At 44.3% G+C, this 22,803-nt stretch overlaps 1 protein-coding gene across 2 annotated transcripts; it reads right to left on the bottom strand.

Moving 5' to 3' along the window:
* Nucleotides 1-2,599: 2,599 nt before the first annotated feature.
* Nucleotides 2,600-21,685, bottom strand: CCNB3 (cyclin B3). 2 transcript variants are annotated; one of them, XM_060756151.2, is made up of 12 exons: nt 21,592-21,685; nt 19,123-19,256; nt 16,274-16,357; nt 16,020-16,144; nt 14,464-14,581; nt 14,071-14,169; nt 12,702-12,794; nt 11,212-11,349; nt 8,508-8,663; nt 5,476-5,625; nt 5,188-5,318; nt 2,600-2,902 (listed from the first exon to the last, which is right to left on the bottom strand). In XM_060756151.2, exons 2-12 carry the CDS (start codon nt 19,210-19,212, stop codon nt 2,833-2,835), a joined length of 1,254 nt encoding a protein of 417 aa, XP_060612134.2. In that variant the 5' UTR covers nt 19,213-19,256; nt 21,592-21,685; the 3' UTR covers nt 2,600-2,832. The 2 variants fall into 2 exon arrangements, with proteins under 2 accessions (XP_060612134.2, XP_060612135.2); XM_060756152.2 differs by having other exon boundaries at nt 19,123-19,235; nt 21,592-21,673.
* Nucleotides 21,686-22,803: the final 1,118 nt, after the last annotated feature.

Here is a 22,803-nt window from a genome sequence, read left to right on the forward strand (position 1 = left end):
GGGGCTCCATATTGAGAAAATGGAAATATAGAATGCACAGAAAAGTATAGGCTTACTACAAGAGAGAAAACTTCGAGTACGGAGTATATTAAAACGATCAAATATTAGAACAATTGGGGAAGGCAAACTCCAGAAGGAGAGCAGCTGAAGTCTTCCTTGAAGATGTTCCTAGACTGCGCCTCCCATCAGTCCTCTGTAGACTGGTCAAGGAATAGAGTCCAGGAACATCTGGAAAGTTTGCCCCTTTCTGTAAATCAGTGGTTCCCAACCTGTGGTCCGTGGCCCACCAGTGGTCCGCATGAACAAAAATATGGTCTGCGGCCTCACCATTACTACTGTTGCCTCAAAACCACATAACAATGAGAGCAGCTGGTCTTTCAAAACTATCTTATAGTGCTAAGTCAACAGAGATGTCAGGAGGGGCGAGACCGACTACCCACGAAAAATTACTACTACCACATCAGCTCTAGATATTAAATATGGTTTTCTGTGAGTGAGCAGATGGCGACTACTGGATGGCATATGCTCTGTATCAGAAACTAGAGCTGATGTGGTCTATCCAATGCAGTTTTCTGAATCAGCACCCCAAATAACCAAACTGAATCTAAAGTTGATCAAAAAACCGATTTGTAACCCTTTTGGGACTAATGTTGGAGAGTGGTTCCTGGTAAAAGTTGGGAACCACAGCTGTAAAGCAAATAGGAGCCAGATCCTCACACTCCCTGAAGGCAAACTATGCATCCCCTGTGGCCTCGGCCCCTCTCATTTGGCCTCATTCCTCCTCCATTTGTGAGGTTTGCAAATGAAGCACTGTAAGGACTCAGGAGCCAGGCGGGGAAGTGGCGTTTCAGAGACGATCCCGTTCTCTGTGCATATCCGACCCTTTCCTGCTAATGTAAAGGCCCTCCTTCTGCCTGGCTCTCCTCCAACCCTTCTTCCCAAATTCACATTTCTGGTGGTCTTAGGAACCCCTTTGGCAGAGAAGGCAGAAGATCTCTCTGCCTGTATTTCTCTTCCTTTTTGGATACAGACATGAATCCAAACCTCAGCAACTACAACTCCCAAATGTCAAAGTCTATTTTTCCCAAACTCCACCAGTGTTCATATTTGGGCATATTGAGTATTGATTCTGAGTTGGATCCTGATCCATCATTGTTTGAGTCCACAGTGCTCTCTGGATGTGAGTAAACTACAACTCCCAAAATTGTGGGTCAATCCTCCCCAAACCCCACGAGCATTCAAAATCTGCCACGTTGGGTCTGTGTATCAAGTTTGGTTCAGTTCCAGTGCTTTGATTGTAGGTGAACTATAAATCCCAGAAACTACAACTCCCAAATGTCAAAGTCTATTTTTCCCAAACTCCACCAGTGTTCACATTTGGGCATATTGAGTATTGATTCCGATTTAGGTCCTGATCCATCATTGTTTGAGTCCACAGTGCTCTCTGGATGTGAGTGAACTAAAACTCCCAAAATCGTGGGTCATTCCTCCCCAAACCCCACAAGTATTCAAAATCCGCCACGTTGGGTCTGTGTACCAACTTCAGTTCAGTTCCAGTGCTTTGATTGTAGGTGAACTATAAATCTCAGCAACTACAACTCCCAAAATCCTGGGTCAATCCTCCCCAAACCTCACGAGTATTCAAAATCCGCCACGTTGGGTCTGTGTACCAAGTTTGGTCCAGATCCAGCACTTTGATTGTAGGTGAACTATAAATCCCAGCAGCTACAACTCCCAAATGTCAAAGTCTATTTTTCCCAAACTCCACCAGTGTTCACATTTTGGCATATTGAGTATTCATTCCAAGTTGGATCCTGATCCATCATTGTTTGAGTCCACAGTGCTCTCTGGATGTAGGTGAACTACAACTCCAAAACTCAAGGTCAATACTCCCCAAACTCTTCTGTTTGTCATGGGAATTCTGTGTGCTAAGTTTAGTCCAATTCCATCGTTGGTGGAGTTCAGAATGCTCTTTGATTGTAGGTGAACCATAAATCCCAGCAACTACAACTCCCAAATGACAAAATCAACCTCCCCCAACCCTATCAGTATTCAGATTTGGGTGTATCAGGTATTTGTGCCAAATTAGGTCCAGTGAATGAAAATACATCTTGCATATCAGATATTTAAATTATGATTCATAACAGTAGCAAAATTACAGTTATGAAATAGCAACTAAAATAATGTTATGGTTGGGGGTCACCACAACATGAGGAACTGTATTCAGGGGTCACAGAATTAGGAAGGTTGAGAAACACCGTGCTAAACTCATTGTGTGTGACTCCAGCCCTGATGTTTGGGCAGCTGGGCATTGGGATCTGGGTGGGGGGCAAGTCTGACGGAAGAAAAATGTCATGATTCTGGAAACGGGGTGCCGACGTCTCGCCCACAACAAGACCCATTGAAACCTTAACTTGCAGAATGCAAATGCTGCAATGAATTAATAAACCTGAAGTCAGATTGGATCACTGAACAACTGAGTCTCGTTGCTTCTTTTCTCCAACCAGAAGGGCATTATTGGATAGGATCCCACGGAGGGCTATTGTGTGGGGTCCCCAGCCATGCTGCTCTCCTGCACCCCAATTATGATAACAAGGACCACTTATATTTTATTTTATTGACAGCTTTCCCGCGACTCCAAACAATTTCCCATCTAAAACATTAAATGTTTGCTTTTCTTTTTATTTTCTTCTCCTCCCCTCCCTCCCTCTCTCTTTTTAAAAAAAATATATAAAAAGGAACAGAAATAATATACAAGCCTCTGAGGCTAAGAGCAGACAGACATCTATTTACAAGGGTATGTACACTCTGGCTCCTCTTCTTTGCGCAGAGTTAGCTCTTCAGTGCTTCCTCCAGCTCCATCATGTCCATCGGGGCCATCTTGGCCACCTCAAAGAAGACCCTGTAAAGAAAGGCAAGGAGGCAAAAGAGTTGGCACAAGCTAAGCAGGTCCCTGGCCGGGATGGAAGATGGAAGGGAAGGGGCTTTGGCACACTCTCAGGCACACAGAATTTGCTTTCGAATCCTTCCTCTGGAATCAGAACTCTAAGGACTATTTAGTCCAGCGTTTCTCAACCTGGGGGTCGGGACCCCTGAGAGGGTCGCGAAGGGGGTGTCAGAGGGGTTGCCAAAGACCATCAGATCATCATGGGGGTTCTGTGTGGGAAGTATGGCCCAATTCTATCTTTGGTGAAGTTCAGAATGCTCTTTGATTATAAGTGAACTATAAATCCCAGCAACTACAACTCCCAAATGTCAAGGTATATTTTCCTCAAACTCCACCAGTGTTCACATTTGGGCATATTGAGTATTCATGCCAAGTTAGGTCCAGATCCATCATTGTTTGAGTCCACAGTGTTCTCTGGATGTAGGGGAACTACAACTCCAAAACTCAGTGCCCACCAAAACCCTTTCAGTATTTTTTCTTGGTCATGGGGGTTCCGTGTGGGAGGTTTGGCCCAATTCTATCCTTGGTGAAGTTAGGAATGCTCTTTGATTGTAAGTGAACTATAAATCCCAGCAACTACAACTCCCAAATGTCTATTTTCCCCAAGCTCCACCAGTGTTGACATTTGGGCATATTGAGTATTCATGCCAAGTTAGGTCCAGATCCATTATTGTTTGAGTCCTCAGTGCTCTTTGGATGTAGGTGAACTACAACTCCAAAACTTAAGGTCCATGCCCACCAAACTCTTCCAGTATTTTCTGTTGGTCATGGGAGAACTCTATGCCAATTTTGGTTCAATTCCATCATTGGTGAAGTTCAGAATGATTTCTTTGTTTGTTTGTCCAGCGTTTCTCAACCTGGGGGTCGGGACCCCTGAGGGGGTCGCGAAGGGGGTGTCAGAGGGGTTGCCAAAGACCATCAGATCATCATGGGGGTTCTGTGTGGGAAGTATGGCCCAATTCTATCTTTGGTGAAGTTCAGAATGCTCTTTGATTATAAGTGAACTATAAATCCCAGCAACTACAGCTCCCAAATGTCAAGGTCTATTTTCCCCAAACTCCACCAGTGTTCACATTTGGGCATATTGAGGATTTGTGCCAAGTTTGGTCCATATCCATCTTTGTTTGAGTCCACAGTGCTCTTTGGATGTAGGTGTACTACAACTCCAAAACTCAAGGTCAATGCCCACCAAACCCTTCCAGCATTTTCTGTTGGTCATGGGAGTTCTGTGTGCCAGGTTTGGTTCAATTCCATTGTTGGTAGAGTTCAGAATGCTTTTTGATTGTAGGTTAACTATAAACCCCAGCAACTACAACTCCCAAATGACAAAATCAATCCTCTTCCCAACCCCACCAATATTCAAATTTGGGTATATCGGGTATTTGTGCCAAATGTTGCCCAGTGAATGAAAATACATTCTGTATATCAGATATTTACATTATGATTCTTAACAGTAGCAAAATTAAAGTTATGGAGAAACAACAAAAATAATGTTATGGCTGGGGGTCACCACAACATGAGGAACTCTATTAAGGGATCGGGGCATTAGGAAGGTTGAGAAACACTGCCTTAAGGGCTTAACACAGCTCCAGTACTTCTGCCTCTTCTGTATTTTCTAAAGCTTCTGCTTGGCACAGAAGGAAGGGAGTAGGCCTGGGTAACAACGCCAAAATTTGTTTCTAAAATCGATTTGTAATTGGGGTTTTTTTTTGTTTCGATATTTAAAATAATTACAAAACTTTCCCAAAAAAAAGTTTCGGTATTTACGAAATTTCGTAAATATTTACAAAACATTTTGTAAAGATGGCGCCCTTTTTTCCCCAATATTTTTTAAATATTTTTTAAATTTAATTATTAATTTAGTAGAATAGGGATTAATTATTATTAATTATTATTAAGGAGGGAAGGCAGGCACTCACTCTGGCGGGCCCTCTCGCTCGCCGCTCGCTCGCCCCTCTCAGCAAGCATCGGCAGGCGGCCATCTTACGTATTTCCGAAATGGACGGAAATACAAAATTTTTTGGCGCCTGCCGTTTCGATATTTAAAAACACTTCCAGGTTAAAAAAATGTTTTGTAATCGTTTCGTAATTCAAAAATTAACGAATTTTTTAACGAATTACGAATTAACGAAACGAATTGCCCAGCCCTAGAAGGGAGCATCCAGTGGCCTGCACCCCAGAAAAGGACAGTGCGCACGCATGCTATCCCACGCCACACGCACTCATGCGCCAGGCCTCACCGGTGAGAGTACTTGCTCCGGACGGCCTTGAGCCTTTGGTCGTGACTGTAGGTCAGCATGAAATTCACCCTCTTGACCAGTAAGCGCAGATCCTCCACTTTGTAGCCGCTGTAATATTCTAGTGTTGGGCTCTGCAACAGAGGAGAAAGATGGCGGCTATCTCTTAGCCTCAACTAGAGGTGGACATTCAATGGCGAGAGCTCCCTGGAGAACTGCCCTGGAGGAGGCAACCATTCAGATGCAGCTCAAAGAGGGTTATGGGATGGAGCCCAGAGTCCAGGCACTCACCCAACCGCCCAGCTTCTTCATCCTGAGGGCCAGCAGGAGGCAGCTGGCGGCCAAGCAGGATGCTCTCTCCTGGACGAAGTTGTAGTCCTGCAACGTCAGTTCGCAGAGGAAGCGGGCCAGGGTCAGCGTCTCCATGGAGGCATGAACGCACTGCAAAAAGAGGGAGGGAAGGAAGAAAATAAGGAAGGGGCACAGAGACCAGTTGAGGAGGGGGCCCGGCGGCACACCACACACTTGTTGCGTAGCACTACATAACACAATTTTTGTTCCTGGGTTAAAAATGTCATTTACTAATTGTTTCTATCACAAAAACATGAAAAAAGGTTGATTAAACTGCAAAAACTTGTTTTGGTGAGAGGCACATCCCTGCAGCACATTTTGCTCTAGTTTTTCAATGAATCTCCCATAGAGTCATAACCAATTCAACATACCGTATATACTCAAATATAAGCTGGGCATATACTCAATGTTATTTAATATTTTACTATTCTTGTTATTATTATTATTACATTTATTATTGTACTCAATTTATTATTATTATATTTACATTATTTTACTCTACTATTATCATTTTATTAAATTTACTCTATTATTACATTTATTATTTTACTCAATTTATTATTATTATATTTACATTATTTTACTCTATTACTGTTATTACATTTACATTATTTTACTGTACTATTATCATTTTATTAAATTTACTCTATTATTATTATTACATTTATTATTTTACTTTATTATTAGTTATTATTACATTTATTATTTTACTCTATTATTAGTAGTAGTTATTATTACATTTATTATTTTACTCTATTATTATTATTATTATTATTATTATTATTACATTTATTATTTTTATTCCATTCCTGTTGTTTCACCTATTATTTATTTATTTGCTATATTTGTATACCGCTCTTCTCAGCCCTTGGGCGACTCAAGAGTGGTTAACAACAGCAAATTTCAATGCTCAAAAGCATCATAAAACAATTAAAAACAATTAAAACAGTAGCATACAGTTAATTAATATAAATTAATAAAACATCTCATTCATTTTTGTCGTGTCTTCCAATTCTTCCATATTCCTATATTTGTTACACTGCCTATTTAAATGCCTGCTTGAACAACCAGGTCTTCAAATTCCTCCGAAATGTCAACAGGGAGGGGGCCAATCTATCTGTAGGAAGGGCGTTCCACAGCCGAGGGGCCACCACTGAGAAGGCCCTATCTCTCGTCCCCGCCAAACGTACTTGTGATGCAGGTGGGACTGAGAGCAGGGTCTCCCCAGACGATCTTAACACCCTAGCTGGCTCATAGGAGGAGATGCGTTCGGACAGGTAAGTTGGGCCAGAACCCTTTAGGGCCTACACTGTTTCCCTCATATTGCACTTTCCCCCACCTTATTAATTCCACTGTTCAATCCCCTATGAACTCCTCCCCTATGAATGTACCTTTTCATTGCTATCTCATCTAGTGTTTTATCATTTTATGTCATGCATTTGGCCCGCCCACTGTGTTTTATTTTCCATTACTTGATTGGTTTCTTTATTTTATTGTGATGATATTTTGTTGTTTATATTTTATGTTGTTGTAATGTATCGCTGGCCTCATGTAAGCTGCTCCGAGTCCCCTTTGGGGAGATGGTGGCAGGATATAAATAAAGTTTATTGTTATTATTATTATTATTATTTTATGCTCATTATCATCATTGGAGGGATAAATCAACACATTTACACTGAAGGTTAGAATAATGGTTTAATCAGAGTTGGACAGTCTTATCTTAAATTACAGTTTAATGTAAATATTCAAAAACATTGACTCTCCTGATGCTTCAATTAATGTAATTTTATCGGTATCTATTTTTATTTTGAAATTTACCAGCAGCTGCTGCATTTCCCACCCTTTGCTTATACTCAAATCAATATGGTTTTTTGTGGTAGAATTAGATGCCTCGGCTTATATTCGGGTCAGCTTATACTCGAGTATATATGGTAAATAGTTTTCCCATTTTCTTCAATATTGTTTTGCCAAAAGGCTGTCACCTTTGGACATTCCCATCACATATTAGCATACCATCCTTTGTTTAAACCACAATACCAGCACATTGGACCCATCCCTCCCACCACAGTGCTGCCAGTTCTGATGGGCTTATACTCAAGTATATATGGTAGTTTGAGTAATCTGAATTGAATTCCTATTTTCGGGTTGTCTGCCCATGTTCTGGAGGCATTCTCTCATGACATTTCGCCTGCATCTGTGGCAATCATCCTCAGAGGTTGTGGGAATGCTTGCACAGATGCAGGCGAGATGTTGGCGCGGGGGGGGGGGGTGTGCTTCTGGAGCATGGCCAGGCGGCCTGAAAGATTGAACGCATCTCCTCCTATGAACCAGCTAAGACGTTAAGATTGTCTGGGGAGGCCCTGCTCTCGATCCCACCTGCGTCACAAATACATTTGGCAAGGACGAGAGACGGGGCCTTCTCAGTGGTGGCCCCTTGGATATGGAACACCCTTCCTAGAGACATTAGATCGCCCCCCTACCTTGTTAGCATTTCGGAGGAAAGTTAAGACCTGGTTGTATGAGCAGGCATTTGAAAAGGCAGTGTTACAAACATAGGAATATGGAATGACTGGATGAGATTGGATATTGATTTAACTAAGAGGAAAGTGGAAGGCAAAAGGAAGAGGGGCCGACCAAGGGCAAGATGGATGGATGGCATCCTTGAAGTGACTGGACTGACCTTGAAGGAGCTGGGGGTGGTGACGGCTGACAGGGAGTTCTGGCGTGGGCTGGTCCATGAGGTCACGAAGAATCGGAGACGATTGAACGAATGAGCAACAACAACATTGCCCATATATTTATGCCACTGTTTTTAATTGTTTAAATTGTTTTATGATGTTTTGAGCATTGAATTTTGCTACTGTAAACCGCTTTGAGTCCCCCAAGGGCTGAGAAAAGCAGTATACAAATATAGTAAATAAATAAATAGTTTGTGGCAGCCACAAAAATGAGGTTTCCGGAGGACAACTCACCTTGGCAAAGCGCCGGAGGAAGCGGTATGCAATGGGGATGTTGATGTCGAACTGCAGCGTCTGCAGGATGCTCACCTCTGTGGTCAAAAGCTCTTCCCTCTTGTATGCATCATCGCAAATATAGAGGAAGTCGTCCACGCAGGGAGGACAACGCTCCTGCAGAGATCAACCACGGAGGAAGGAGAGGAGAGGTCAGTGGCTGCAAAAAGGGTCCAAATGGTCCGACCCTTTGGGGTTGCAATCCCCCCCAACTTCACCCATGACACAGTGAACAAGTTCCCTAGGTTTTGTTGTGTCTCTGCCGTCCCAGTACCGTGTCTCTCCCAAGGTTTAATTAGGAACAGCATGAACTCAAAATTAAAACATGCTGGTGGCAATTTGTCCCTGGCCCTTTCGTGCTTCCCTCCACAAAAGAACCTCTCTGAAATCAGAATGTCACTCGGTCAAAACCTTGTTTTGATTGGGTCACTATGAGTTTTCCGGGCTGTCTAACATTTCGCCCACATCTCTGGAAGCATCCTCAGAGGTTTTGAGGGATATAGGAAACTAAACAAGGGAGGTTTATATATCTGTGGAAGGTCCAGGGTGGGAGAAAGAACCTTCAACATTTGGAGCTGTGGAGAAGAAGAGCTCAACAAGTTCCTGAACCACCTCAACAGCATCCACACAAACATCCAGTTCACCACGGAAAAAGAAAATGATGGAAAACTGCCATTTCTAGATGTCCTAGGTAATGGTAAAGGTTTCCCCCTGACATGAAGTCCAGTCGTGTCCGACTCTGGGGTGTGGTGCTCATCTCCATTTCTAAGCCGAAGAGCCAGCGTTGTCCATAGACTTCAAGATCATGTGGCCAGCATGACTGCATGGAGCACTGTTACCTTCCTGCCAGAGCGGTGCCTATTTATCAACTCACATTAGCATGTTTTTGAACTGCTAGGTTGGCAGAAGCTAGGGCTGACAGCGGAAGCTCACGCCGCTCCCCGGAATCGAACCTGTGACCTTTCAGTCAACAAGCTCAGCAGAACAGCGCTTTAACCCACTGTGCCACCGAGGGCTCCCATTTCATGTAATATAAATATATAATTATAATGTCTTATTAGTATTATATTGCATTACATTATAATATTACAAATATAAATATAGACTCAAAGGTCATGTGGCCAGCATGACTGCATGGAGCACTGTTACCTTCCCGCCGGAGCAGTACCTATTGATCTACTCACATTAGCATGTTTTCGAACTGCTAGGTTGGCAGAAGCTGGGCTGACAGCAGGAGCTCACACCGCTCCCTGGATTCGAATCTGCGACCTTTCAGTCAACAAGTTCAGCAGCCCAGTGCTTTAACCCGCAGTGCCAATCAACAATCGGGCCACACAGTTTACAGAAAACCTCCACACATGATAGATAACTACATAAAACCTCCAATCATCACCCAAGTCTTTGATTATAGGTGAACTATAAATCCCAGCAACTATAACTCCCAAATGACAAAAAACAATTCCCCCTCCCCCAATTCCACCGGTATTCAAATTTGGGCATATGGGGTATTTGTGCCAAATTTGGTCCAGTGAATGAAAATACATCCTGCATACCAGATATTTACATTACTATTCATAACAGTTGCCAAATTACAGATATGAAGTAGCAACGAAAATTATGTTATGGTTGGGGGTCACCACAACATGAGGCACTGTATTAAGGGGTCGTGGCACTAGGAAGGCTCAGAAACACTGGTTTACAGTGCTGCCATTAATTTTGTATGGTTTTCTTAGGCCGAAAAGGTGTTTTTGCAGTTCCTTGCTCTGAAATATCAGCTAAAGCCCTTGCCGGTCTCCCATCTAAGTCCTAACCCTGGTTGACTCTGGTTAGTAGTTTCATTACAGCCACTTAAAGGTCAGTTGAGGACTTGGAATCATAGATTTGGAAGAGACCTCATGGGCCATCCAGTCCAAACCCCTGTCAAGAAGCAGGAAAATTGCATTCAAAGCACCCCCGACAGATGGCCATCCAGCCTCTGTTTAAAATCTTCCAAAGAAGGAGCCTCCACCACACTCCGGGGCAGAGAGTTCCACTGCTGAACGGCTCTCACAGTCAGGAAATTCTTCCTCACGTTCAGATGGAATCTCCATCCTTGTAGTCTGAAGCCATTGCTCCATGTCCTAATCTCCATGGAAGCAGAAAACAAGCTTGATCCCTCCTCTCTATAACTTCCTCTCACGTATTTATACATGGCTATCATATCTCATCTCAGCCTTCTCTTCTTCAGGCTAAACATGCCCAGTTCTTCAAGCCACTCCTCATAGGGCTTGTTCTCCAGACCCTTGATTATTTCAGTTGCCCTCCTCTGGACACATTCCAGCTTGTCAATCTCTCTCTTCAATTGTACAGTTTAAGCATATGAAGAAGAGAGGCAGGCAAAGAGACCGAGAGGAATGAAGACGGAAGAGATGTATGTGAATGATATTATGGTTGGGGTCATCACAACATGAGGAACTGGATTAAGGAGTCGCGACATCAGGAAGGTTGAGAACCACTGCCTTAAAAGATGATGCTCCTCTACTGGCAAAAAGAACCAGGTCATGCAAACCCGAGGTACAGCACCCATGGTATAGTTAAATGATGGAGGAAAACACAGCAAGCCCCAGAATCTCCCAACATGGCCCATAAGCAAGTCAAAGGGTGGGAAAGAGGGCCCAGCTCTCACCTCAAACTTGGAAGCGATAAGGATGGTGGTGGAGCCAATGAGCTGCAGCTGATCCCGCATGACAGGTACTTTCACCAGGTAGTGATCCATCAGCTTGATGGCCAGGTAAAGCGTCTCGTGGGTGAGCTCAAAGTTCTCCTGCAGGAGGGACCGTGGCAAATAAGAGCTGTTGTCGGACTCTTGGATGTCATTTGGAATCGCAACGCAGCAATACACCCTCCTATAAAGGCCCTGGGAAGCTACTGGAGCACTTCAGTTCCAGCAGAAGCGTGAGGCAATGGTGCAAGATCCCATCATCTATTTTATTTATTTATTTAAAACATTTCTATTCCGCCCTTCTCACCCCGAAGGGGTCTCAGGGCGGACCACAGCATATACACGGCAAACATTCAATGCCCGGACACAGATTCACATACAATACATAAACATTAAAAAACATTTATCAAAATATTAAAATACAGCATTTCAAATCGTCCTAGTCATCTGCATCAAATCATCTTTCCTATTGCCGCATTATTGCCCTTTCCCGAAAGCTTGGTCCCACAGCCAAGTTTTGACCATCCTTCTAACGAACAGGAGGGAGGGGGCCGACCTGATCTCACCAGGAAGGGAGTTCCATAGCTGTGGAGCAATCACCGAGAAGGCCCTGTCTCTCGTCCCCACCAATCGTGCCTGTGACAATGGCAGGATGGAAAGCAGGGCCTCCCTGGAGGATCTTAATCTCTGCGATGGTTCATAGGGGGAGATGTGTTCGGACAGGTAATTTGGGCCAGGGCCGTTTAAGGCTTTATAGGCCAAAGCCAGCACTTTGACTTGTGCCCGGTAGCAAACTGGCAGCCAGTGGAGCTGGCGTAACATGGGAGTTGTATGCTCCCTGTATGCCACCCCAGTTATTAACCTGGGTGCCTCTCGTTGGACTATTTGAAGCTTCCGAGCAGTCTTCAAAGGCAACCCCATGTTGAGTGCATTGCAGTAGTCTATCCTAGATGTAACGAGAGTGTGGACCACCGCAGCCAAGTCTGACTTCCCAAGGTATGGGCGCAGCTGGCACACAAGTTTTAATTGTGCAAAAGCTCCCCTGGCCACCACTGCAACCTGGGATTCCAGGCTCAGTGATGAGTCCATGAGAACTCCCAAGATGAGAACCTGTGCCTTCAAGGGGAGTGTGACCCCATCCAGCACAGGTTGCGACCATATACCCTGTTTGGCCTTGCGACTGACCAGGAGGACCTCTGTCTTGTCTGGATTCAACTTCAATTGGATTGCCCTCATCCAGACCGTCACAGGGGCCAGGCACCAGTTCAGGACTTGGACAGCCTCCTTAGCATCTGGTGGAAATGAGCGATTGAGTTGGACATCATCTGCATACAGATGGCATCGAACACCAAAACCCAGGAGGGCAAGGGATCTTGCACCATTTGGCCCTGGAGAAGCCAGCTTGCTAAGACATGGGTTCGCAAACACTGCCAGGAAGGATGAGTGGGACCTACCTGCACCTCCACCATCCAGTCCACCAAGATGGCCCTCATGTCGGTGCTGATGTCCGGCTGGTCCTTCATGTAGTCCGGAAGCTGGAACTTCTCCTGCAAGAAGAAGATGGTGCAAAAAAGGCACAATGAGGAAGTGGTGCTCCCACACGGCAACAAACATTACATTTTTATTTATGTAAGATTCTCCTTTAGAAGAATGTGCACTTCAGCCTAAGCCAGCATAGATTTTGAGAATGGGAGGCCCAACAGAACCCAGAAAGCCAAGAGGTCAGAATCGCAGGCCTTCAGCATCAAAGGAAGACTTTAGCTGGTATTCAAGGCTGGGATTTCTGTCAGAAATATTTAAAAAAATTAATTACAAAAATGTGAGTCAAGCACTGAAAGGGTTAAATGGATGCAATAACTCAGCAAAAGCTGCATTTCAATATAAGCAGGTGTGCCTGTAGCTTAGTGGCCCTCAGCGTGTGAGAGGGGCCTCAGTGTGTTAGTAGGCGTCAGTGTGAGAAGGCCTCAGTGTTAGTTCGCCTCAGTCTGAGAGAGCCTCAGTGTGAGAAGGTCTCAGTAGCAGAAAAGCCTCAGTGTGAGATAGGCCTCAATTTGGGAAGGCTTGGTGTGAGAAACTTCAGTGAGAAGAAGTCCGAGAGAGTCCTCAGTGTGAGTCTGAGAGAGCCCTCAGTGTGAGAAGGTCTCAGTAGGAGAAATGCCTCAGTGCGAGATAGGGCTCAATTTGGGAAGGCCTGATGTGAGAAGCTTCAGTGAGAAGAAATCCGAGAGAGCCCTCAGTGTGAGTCTGAGAGAGCCCTCAGTGTGAGAAGGTCTCAATAGGAGAAATGCCTCAGTGTGAGAAGTCCCAGGTTGAAGGCCTCATGTGGAAAGTTCTGTGTGAAGCTCCAGTGTGAAGGCTGCTGTGTGTATAAAACTACTGTGTGAAGCTCCTGTGTAACTTCAGTGTGAGATGAGGCTCTGTGAGAGTGAAGCTGTTTATGTGCATGAGAAAGAAGCCCAGCGTGGAAGCAAAGAAGGAAGTATAAATAACTTTGTTCGTGTTATGGAAACCTTGTTTTTGTAAATAGTGCAAGCATATAATTTTGCTATAAGTAAAAGTGTCCTATGGAAGAGATAACATTGGTTTGTGTGTTTTTGTTCTTTTTATCACTTTGGGTTATTGGTGCTGGGTCACATTGCTGCTAATAAGTTACTCTGCTGTACATTTATGAGGAGTGTTTTTTGTTATTAAGCCCATTCATCCAACAATTTCTAGCTCTCCACGGCCTTTCTGAGCATGACTTGTGCTGATGGTTTGCTCAAGGCCTTCCCCTGGATTTAGAATGGTGTTTCTTAGGCCCCTTGGTAGTGTGAGCAAAGCTACCTCTCGTTCCCGCATGTGGACAAAGATATCCTTGGCATATTCGGCATTGGCATAAGGGTCGTCCAGCTGTGCCTTGTCAATGTCCTCAACAGGGGCCACCTGCAAAGGATTGTTGAAATTAGAAAAGGCAGTGGCTGAAGATGCAAGATGAGACTGAAGATGCAAGGCCATGGAAGATGACCCAAAGAAGGGTGGGCCGGGCCAAAAGTGAAGGCATGGACGTAATGGGAATGCCTTCCCAAGTGTTTGCAGGGAAGGGGCAAACATGGCTACCATCCCCACCACATCCCGCTCTTCAGCATTATGCAGAGAAGAGGGAAGATCCCTCCATCGCTTTGAGTCTCTTTGTGAGTAAAGTGGGATATAAATAAACGTAATAAGAAATAATAATACCGGCTCCACTGGCTCTTCCGCCGTCCGACAGGGATCTTCTGTCTCCACCGGATCCTTCTTGGCCACAGGATCTGATTTAGCCACTGGCGCCTCCTCAGAAGGAACTCTGTTCTGGGACCTGGAGGAAGCAGGAGCAGGTTGAGGGATGGAGGACACACAAGGACACGTGCACCTGCACATGGCAAGTTATTCACTTCCTCTCCCAGGCATCAAAACGTCTCAAGTTTTATGTATTGTCGAAGGCTTTCATGGCCAGAATCACTGGGTTGTTGTAGGTTTTTTTGGGCTTTATGTCCATGTTCTAGAGGCATTCTCTCCTGACGTTTCGCCTGCATCTATGGTAAGCATCCTCAGAGGTAGTGAGGTCTGTTGAAACTAGGAAAATGGGTTTATATATCTGTGGAATGACCAGGGTGGAATGACAGACAAGAGTCCTTTGTCCCACCCTGGTCATTCCACAGATATATAAACCCATTTTACTAGTTCCAACAGACCTCACTACCTCTGAGGATGCTTGCCATAGATGCAGGTGAAACGTCAGGAGAAAATGCTTCTAGAACATAGCCACATAGCCTGAAAAAACCTAGAACAACCCAGTCTCAAGTTTTGATACGCAATATGTATTCTGTGTGTTTTTGTCTTACATTAATGTTTATTTATTTATTTATTTATTATCTATGACATTTATATGCCACCCTTCTCACCCCGAAGGGCACTCAGAGCGGCTTACAAGGTATATATTACATACAATATATTGTATTATTAGCATAGTACAATATCAGCATTAAATATTGCTATATTGCTCCATACCACTATATCATAATATTATTAGTAATATTACATGTAATATAAATATATAATTATATTATCATATAATTATTATATGCATTACATTATAATATTATAAATATTATATGTATATACAATATATTATATTACATTACATTACATTAAAGGTAAAAAGGTAAAGGTTGTCCCCTGACATTAAGTTCAGTCATGTCTGACTCTGGGGTGTGGTGCTCATCTCCATTTCTAAGCTGAAGAGCCGGCATTGTCCATAGACACTTCCAAGGTCATGTGGCTGGCATGACTGCATGGAGTGCCATTACCTTCCCGCTGGAGAGGTAACTATCTATCTACTCACATTTGCATGTTTTCGAACTACTAGTTTGGCAGAAGCTGGGGCTGACAGTAGAAGCTCACACCACTCCTTGGATTCGAACCTGCGACCTTTTGGTCAACAAGCTCAGCAGGTCAACGCTTTAACCCACTGTGCCACTGGGGGCTTATTTGTTATTTCACTAATTAACAATAACATCCTATTTCCTATGTATTCTGTTATATATATATTTGTGCTCTAAGTATATTGTTACCAATCCAACTGGCCCAAGGGCTGTCTTTTCAACTCCTAGCTCTTGAGGGAAAGGGGCCCCCAAAGCCCAGCCCCTGCACCCCAATATCCCCAGATGGCCTCTCCCTTTAGCACCATTACTTTAAAAGCTATGCTAATAAGTGACCCCAGGAATGCCACTAGGAATGCTCTGCCTTTTCCTTACTTTTTACAGTTGATCTCTTTGTTCTTGGAGACGACCGCCCTGCTTCCTTTTGATGCCGCCTTCTTGGTGCCCGCTTTGACCACCGCCTCCTCCTTCTTCCCTACTAAGTGCTGAGTCTTGTGGGCCTGCAAAGGAAAGGGCCCGAAGGTTTAGGAAGGAAGGAAAGACTCAAGTTGGTGGTGCCAGTGGGGTCAGGGGAGGGGCAAACTGAGGCAGCCCACCATGGACCCAGGAAGAGGGGAACCCGTACTTACATTGGTGAGATCCCCAAAGGCAGAGCGCTTCTTGGGGGCCCCTTGGGGTGAGGAGGGGGACCGCTTGACCTGGGAGGCCTCTCCCTGAAAAGAAAAGGGATGCAGGAGGAAAGTCAATAGGGGAGGGGATTCGTTGCACTCCAGGAAAAGGTCCTCTGACTTTAAACACCACATCATTAAGCAGGAAAACAATCCTTTTATTGAAGATAATTAAAAAGCAGTAAAGTAAAAAGCACTTTAAAGAAATGGGTAAATCCAATTAGGTAAGAAGATAAGCAGGAACAAAATAGTCCAGGGAAAATAGTCCAGCAAAGTCAATGAAAACAAAGTCAAAACTTCTCTAATAAAATCCAAGAAACCAGGAAACATGAATCCAAAACATGAATATAAAATCATAGAATACAGGAATCAAAACCATGAAACAAAGGGCACTTAAATATGAATCTTCCAAGCAAAGCTTCCATGAAACAAGGACGAGAACTTGGCTTGATTCCAAACGATGCTTCATCTGACTACATATCCTGTACTTGGGACTTTTATCCTCTCGTTAGCTACGTTCCAAGCACTCAGAAATTGGTTTCACTTTAGCTGAGAATCTCTTATCTTTTTCTCTCAGAGCCTGGCAGAACGCCGAAGCCACTGTTCGGCTTTTCTGTTTTGACTAATCTCCTGTCTATCTATTTGCTCATTAATTTCTGCAGCTGGGCCAGGTGCCGAGCTTTTTCAGGCTTCGAATCATGGGAATTCTCTGGTAGCAATTCAGGGAGCACGCCATCATCCCCACACCCTTCAGGGATGGTCTCACGGGAGACTACACTTTGAACAGTGATCTCCTGATTATTCTCTGCATCAATATCCTTGACCAAACCATTGCCATCTTGAAACTCATTGACATCACTCCCCACATCCAAAGCAACACGATCCTGAAACACAATCACAAGCTGAGCTCCAACAGGATTCTTGACCCTAAACTGAGCTTGCTCCCAATCCGCACAGAGGCTGGCCCTTCAGTGGGAGAGGAGGGGATTAAAGGAGGAGCATCTAGGGGGAGACCCAGAGTCCCTTGTGTCCAGCCATCCGGGTGGCTGCTTGGAGGGACAGGACTGAGGCCATTCTCCTGCTTCCATGAACCCATCACAGATTCCTCTGAAACTGAATGTCCATTTCTTCTCTGTGGAGCTGAAAACAGGAACCCAGTACAGAGAAAGGCGGAAGCTGCTTGCCAGCTGTATGATGCCCACCCCATTGGCATAGGATGAGTAGGGGTGCATCCACATGGCGGAATGAATGAAGTTTGGTCCTACTTTAACTGATGGCTCAACGCAATGGGATCTTGGGAGTTGCAGTTTTAGAAGCCTTCTCTGATTATTATTATTATGTTTACTTATGTGTTGTTGAAGGCTTAAATGGCCAGAATCACTGGGTTGCTGTGAGTTTTCCAGGGTGTCTGGCCATGTTCCTGAAGCATTCTCTCCTGACGTTTCGCCCACATCTATGGTAGGCATCCTCAGAAGTTATAATATAATATATTACAATATTATAATGTAATACAATATACTACTACTATAGTATATTGTGACGGTCTGGATGAGGGCGAACAAATTGAAATTGAATCCAGACAAGACAGAGGTACTCCTGGTCAGTCGCAAGGCCAAACAGGGCATAGGGTTACAGCCTGTGTTGGATGGGGCCGCACTCCCCCTGAAGACGCAGGTTCGCAGCTTGGGTGTGACCCTGGACTCATCGCTGAGCCTGGAACCCCAGGTTTCGGCGGTGACCAGGGGAGCATTCGCACAGCTAAAGCTTGTGCGCCAGCTGCGCCCATACCTTGGGAAGTCTGACTTGGCCACGGTAGTCCACGCTCTGGTTACATCCCGTTTAGACTACTGCAACGCTCTCTACGTGGGGTTGCCTTTGAAGACAGCTCGGAAGCTCCAACTAGTCCAACGCTCGGCAGCCATGATTTTAACAGGAGCGGAACGCAGGGAGCATACAACCCCCCTGTTGCGCCAACTCCACTGGCTACCGATCTGCTACCGGGCTGAATTCAAAGTGCTGGCGTTGGCCTTTAAAGCCCTAAACGGTTCCGGCCCAAGCTACCTATCTGACCGCATCTCTGCCTATGAACCCACCAGGAGTTTGAGATCTTCCGGGGAGACCCTGCTCTCGATCCCGCCTGCTTCTCAAGCTCGGCTGGCGGGGACGAGAGATAGGGCCTTCTCGGTGGTGGCTCCTCGGCTGTGGAACGCCTTCCTACAGACATTAGACTAGCACCATCTCTAATGGTATTCCGCAAAAAGGTGAAGACCTGGATGTTTGTGCAGGCATTTGAGTAATTGAGTGCAATCTGGTAATGGAACATAGGAATGGAACAATGGACGACGAACCTGGACTACGCTTGGATGATGAGAAGATTGGGTACGGTTGTTTTTTGTAATAATTGTGCATTGTAATTGCTTATTGGTAATTTATGGATAATGTGTTAAGTCAATTGTTATATGTTGTATGGAACCACTGCTGTTTCTACTGTTTTTACTGTTTGTGAACCGCTGTGAGTCGCCTTTGGGCTTGAGATACAGCGGTATATAAGCAAAGTAAATAAAAATAAATAAATAAATACTACTACTAATAATAATATATTCTAATTATATATTTTATATTAAATACAATATTACTAATAATATTACAGGATAATGTTATAGTACAATGTAATATATAGTATTAATATTGTGCAATGATAATAATATAATATATTGTATTTACTTTTTACTTGTAAGCCGCTCTGAGTCCCCTTCGGGGTGAGAAGGGCAGCATATAAACGTCGTAAATAAATAAATACTGAGACCCACCTTCTCAGCCTGATTCTCCTCCACTGCCATGGCTCTGCCTGGCCAGGGCTGCCTGATGGAGACAGTCTTGGAACTGGGAGGCGGGGGCATCCTCCGGGCCTCTTGCAGCTAAACTGGAAAGGACGCAGTTAGAGCTGAAATAATAATAATAATAATAATAATAATAATAATAATAATAATATAACAAAATATAATAATATAGTATTTATAATATGTAATGTAATAATATAAATCAATAATAATAATAATTCATGACAGCTGAAATATAATTATAATTGTAAGCCGCATCGAGTCCTTCAGGAGATGCTAGCAGGGTACAAATAAAGTTAATAATATATATATATAATATATATGAATCACACACACACAGAGATATCATAGATTTGAAAGGGACCCCTACTGAAGGTCAATGATATGTTGCATGTTCCAGAGTAGGCAAACCAGACAAACACCACATCAACACTGACAAAGGAACAGCAAGAAATACTATTTACCCACAAGCATGAAGACATTGCATATATTAGAAACCAATACTTTCTCATTACTTTATTTTCCAGATCACCAGACTGGGCCACAGCAACGCCTGGCAGGGGACGGCTAGTAAATAATAAATATAAGCTCCAAACAGCTCAATTAAAATCAGGAAAAAAATGATTTAAATACCTGAAAGTACATTAAGACAGTGGTTCTCGACCTGTGGGTCCCTAGGTGTTTTGGCCTACAACTCCCAAAATTCCCAGCCAGTTTACCAACTGTTCTGGGAGTTGAAGGGCAAAAACATCTGGGGAGCCACAAGTTGAGAACCACTGCATTAAGCATATCAGAAGGGCGAGGCAGAACAACCCCCAATGGGCCCATAAGTATTTAATTATTATCATCATTATTCCCAAATACCTGGGAGTCACTCTGGACCGTGCTCTTACCTACAAGAAGCATTGCCTGAACATCAAGTAAAAAGTGGGTGCTAGAAACAATATCCTACGAAAGCTGACTGGCACAACCTGGGGATCACAACCAGATACAGTGAAGACATCTGCCCTTGCGCTATGCTACTCTGCTGCTGAGTATGCATGCCCAATGTGGAACACATCTCACCACGCTAAAACAGTGGATGTGGCTCTTAATGAGACATTCCGCATTATCACGGGGTGTCTGCGCCTTACACCACTGGAGAAATTACACTGTCTAGCCGGTATCACACCACCTGACATCCGCCGGGAAGTGGCAGCCAATAGTGAAAGGACCAAGGCAGAGACATCTCCGGCTCATCCCCTGTTTGGGTATCAGCCAGCACGTCAACGACTTAAATCCAGTCATAGTTTTCTAAGATCTACAGAGACACTTGCTGGAACACCTCAGCAAGCGAGAGTCCAAAAGTGGCAGGCTCAAACCCAGAACCTCAACCATTGGCTGATACCAAATGAGAGACTCCCCCCTGGGCACACAGAAGACTGGGCGACTTGGAAGGCGCTGAACAGACTGCGCTCTGGCACCACGAGATGCAGAGCCAACCTTCAGAAATGGGGCCACAAAGTGGAATCCTCGACATGCGAGTGCGGAGAAGAGCAAACCACTGACCACCTGCTGCAATGCAACCTGAGCCCTGCCACATGAACAAGGGAGGACCTTCTTGCGGCAACCCCAGAGGCACTCCAAGTGGCCAGATACTAGTCAAAGGACATTTAACAAACTACCAAGTTTGCAAAATCTTTGTGTTTTTTTTCCTTTTTAATCTGTGTGTTTGTTTTGTTCTGTTAGAATTGTAATACAATGGTATGGTTGGTGATGACACGATAAATAAATAAATACTTTAATAAAAAAGGTATGCTTCATAAACGGTATCTGAACCAAGCTATATAAATATAAATACTGTAAATGAATAAACAAACAAGAAATAGGAGAAGGAGAGAGAAAGAGGAGGAACCATGGCTTCAAACTACAAGAAAGGAGATTCCATCTGAACATTAGGAAGAACTTCCTGACTGTAAGAGCTGTTCAGCAGTGGAACTCTCTGCCCCAGAGTGTGGTAGAGGCTCCTTCTTCTGAAGCTTTTAGACAGAGGCTGGATGGCCATCTGTCGGGGGTGCTTTGAATGCAATATTCCTGCTTCTTGGCAGAATGGGGTTGGACTGGATGGCCCATGAGGTCTCTTCCAATTCTATGCTTCTAAGGGCAAAAGGAGGGCCCCTAGCACTCCAAATCCAGCAGAGACATTGGGTGCATCTACACTATGGAATTAATGCGGTATGACACCAGACACCACTTTAACTGAATCCTGGGAGCTATAGTTTTGCAAGGTCTTCCGCCTTCTCTGCCAAAGCTCCCAAAGGCCTGAGCCATGGCAGTTAAAGCGTGGCCAAGCTGCATTAATTCCTCAGTGTAGAAACCCTCCTTCCCTTCATCCCCAGATTGGAAAATTAACACGCAATGGCGCGTTCACACGTGCAAAAGTCAGGATAGGAAATGTACCTGGATCGGCGGAATCCCTTCCTTCCTCTGCAGCACAAAGTGTGAATTTGAAAATTGCAACCTTGGCGGAGCGCGGCCTCGGATTGGCTCCGCGGCAGCCAATCAGAGCGCAGCTAAGGAGGCCGTTGTAGTGATTATTTAAACACCGGTTCACTCAGCCAATGGGAAGCGGAGATGGCCCGGGAAGAGGCGGGGCCATCCGGCTGGGTTAAGAGTGTGTGGGCTTATGTTTTAGTCCGCCACTTCTGATTGGCCTGCTGAGAAACGGGGCGTGGCCACGCCTTAAAGGGACAGCGTACTTGCTTGAGTGACAGCTCAGGGCGTGTTTTTGGTATCTGGGAAGAGAGAGTTAGTTACATAAGAGTCCAATTGAACTTTTTAAATCAAAATAGAGGACAGAAAAGCAACCCTTTTTGGGCAGAGTCCTAGAGATCTAGAAAGTCACTTTTGGGTAGTGTGCTTTGGAAAGGGAAATCCAGTAGCATTTCAGAATCATAGCCTTCAAAGGTCCACCCAAAGGCTATCTAGTCCAACCCTATTATGAAAGCCATGATGGAAGAGATCCTGACAGACAGATGGCCATCCTGCCAAAAATTGGAAAATCAATAAGATTGTCTTTTCTTCTTTTTTCTTTTTTTTACAATGGGATTTTCCAACTTTTGGCAGGATGGCCATCTGTCTGTCAGGATCTCTTCCAAAATGGCTTTCATAATAGGGTTGGACTAGATGGCCTTTGGGTGGCCCTTTGAAGGCTATGATTCTGAAATGCTACTGGATTTCCCTTTCCAATGCACATTATCCAAAAGTGGAATAGAATAAAATATTATAATAAAATATAATTGAATATAATTGAATAAATATAAGACATTCCAGATTTTCCAAACGTGGAATAGAATATTATAATTATAATATTATAATAATATTATTTACAGCTTTTATATTCCGCCCTTCTCAGCCCGCAGGGGACTCAGGGCGGATTACAGTGTACACATATATGGCAAACATTCGATGCCAATTTTTGACATACAAACATACACAGAGGCTATTTTAACTTTTTCTGGCCACCAGGGGAGCTGTCGCTTTCATTGTCCATCTGCAACGCTGATGAAGCACTTCCGCATTCCCCACATGCTTCCCCACTGGAATGCTTTGCTGGAGTCTTCTTTATGGCCTCATAAATCAGTTAATTTAGCCTCCCCACACTTTAAGGTG

This window comes from Anolis sagrei, chromosome 10 (genome assembly GCF_037176765.1).
Source record: "Anolis sagrei isolate rAnoSag1 chromosome 10, rAnoSag1.mat, whole genome shotgun sequence".
Lineage (NCBI taxonomy): Eukaryota > Metazoa > Chordata > Lepidosauria > Squamata > Dactyloidae > Anolis > Anolis sagrei.